This window comes from Trypanosoma grayi (genome assembly GCF_000691245.1).
Source record: "Trypanosoma grayi strain ANR4 Tgr_1793_V1, whole genome shotgun sequence".
In the NCBI taxonomy this organism is placed as follows: domain Eukaryota; phylum Euglenozoa; class Kinetoplastea; order Trypanosomatida; family Trypanosomatidae; genus Trypanosoma; species Trypanosoma grayi.
Window position 1 is genome coordinate 1 of NW_008827411.1, and position 2,094 is coordinate 2,094.

General features: G+C 62.0%; 1 protein-coding gene across 1 annotated transcript; it reads right to left on the reverse strand.

Annotated features, from left to right (window-relative positions):
* Positions 1-1,675: 1,675 nt before the first annotated feature.
* DQ04_17931000 (fructosamine kinase) lies at positions 1,676-1,945 on the reverse strand (the record flags this gene model as incomplete). The annotated part of the gene is made up of 1 exon (XM_009317646.1): positions 1,676-1,945. The coding sequence occupies one exon, from the start codon at positions 1,943-1,945 to the stop codon at positions 1,676-1,678; it is 270 nt and encodes an 89-aa protein (XP_009315921.1).
* Between the last annotated feature and the right edge of the window lie 149 nt (positions 1,946-2,094).

The window sequence follows — 2,094 nt, forward strand, 5'->3', positions numbered from 1 at the left end:
CTCCCTCTCCCTCTCCTTCTTCCTGCACGGCAGTGAGCAGCGGCGGCGTTGGCAGGCGTTCCGGCGCCTTCGTCTTCTCGCGTTTGGGCGGCCGTGCGACGTCCTCCCTCGACATGCACAGCGCCTCGTAGGCCTGCATGACGTCCTGCACGTGCTTGCGGTACTGCATGTGGCGCATCATGACATACTTCTTCTCATCCTCGACGCGTTTGATCTTCGCCTCAAGCTCCACCGCGTTGAGCCGCAGCTGTGCCTCAATGGAGCGTCCCTCGACGTCGTCGGCGATGCGGCGGAGCGCCTCCTCACTGTACTCCTCACCGTCGCCGCTCAGCTGCCCAGTCACGCTGTCACGCTTCACGCGGCCACCGCGGCCGAGCTGCCGCCGCAGGTTGGCGATGATCGTCTCCTTCTGCGAGAGGAGCACGAGCCCCTCCGCCACGCGGTGGTGCGACACCTGCAGCTCCTCGTCGCGCTTTGCCATCTTCTCGTTAATCATCCCCACCTCAGCATTCAGGCGTGTGATCTGTTGCCGCAGCTGCTCTGCCGTGACATCCTGCTTGGCGATGTCCTGGTGCAGCTCGGTGTTTTTGCGATCTAGCTCGTTGGCGCGCTTCTCGAGCAGATTGTACGACTCCTGCAGCCGTTCGTGCTGCCCCTGCAGGACGGCGTGTTGCTGGTGCCGTGTGTGGAGTTCCATCTTGGTTTGCTCCAACGCCGTCTTAGCGCTGGTAAAGCGATTCTGCACCGACTCGAAGAGCTCGAACGAGACCGTGATGGAGGGGATGGTGCCTGCTGGCGGCCCGTCAGCGCCGTAGAAGAGAGCCTTCATCGCGTTATAGCCGGGCTCCCCGACTGCCTCGAGGATACGGCGGTAACCTTCGCCGTATTCCATCGCCGCACGCTCCTCGGCGGTCGTAATGGCCAGAGCAGCAGCAGCAGCACCGGCGGAAGCTGGCTGCACGACTGTTGAGGCAGATGTTGGGCGGCCAGTGGTGGATTCCTCGGCGCGGCTGCTGCTGGTGGCGGTGGGCACCGGCGCGGCGGAGCGTCGCGGCCACGATGGGGCCTGTGACGCCAATGCACTGCCAGCTCGTTCCGACATGCACCTCACCTATTCAAGTTATTCCCTATTTCAACTGCCAATGCCCTTGTGTTGGTATGACCGTATACCTCTCGGTTGGTGCGGCTGTTGCGGCAGAAGACCTGCGGATATGTGTGCGTGTGTGTACTGCCGCTGCACCGCAACAACTTTCGTTTTGCTCCCACTTCCTTCATCATGAGGAGGGAATTAGTCAAACAGGGAAAAGGGCACCGGATGAAAAGAGAGAGAGAGAGGCAGGAATAGCCTCAACAAGATCAACAGAAGTAATCCCTCCCCCCTCCCCGAAAAAAAAAAATCACGGAGAACACGCAGACATACTTCGCAAGAGTTGCAGCACTTGCTTCCACTCGCCTTCCCCCCTACCCGTGTGCCTCGTGGGGACGGGCGTCGTCCGTGGCCCTGCCGTCTGCGCAAACAGGGCGGGCTAAAGAAACAAAGGCACGATGCGCCCCGTCTCCTCCCCTTGTGCTGGCCATCCCCGCATCGGCACTAAAGAAGAATAGGCACACTTCGGCAAAAACAATAATAATAATAATAATAATAATAAACACCACCACCCCCAAGCGGCCCTGTCTAGGGCGCCTCATATGCGTGTGCCATTGCGGCGTCAACGGAGGCCCCGTACGTCTCGCCGAAGAGGTTGAGGTGGCACAGCAGCGGCAGCAGCTGGTACCACTGCACCCGCGATGCGTGTCCCGGCTCCAGCGGCAGTGCCTCCTCGTACGCCGCGTAGAATTCGTCGCCGAAGCCGCCAAACAGCCGTGTCATGGCGATGTCGACCTCGCGGTGGCCGTAGTACGAGGACGGGTCAATGAGGTACGGCTCCCCGCCCGCCCCGTACATCACGTTGCCGCCCCACAGGTCACCGTGCAGCAGGCTCGGCGTCACCGCTGCGCCCGCGTAGAAGGCGCGGAAGCGCGCGCTAAAGGCGGCGAGCAGCGCGTCACGCCTCTCGCCCCAGAAGCCGTTGCGCCGCGCTAGCGCCACGAGGG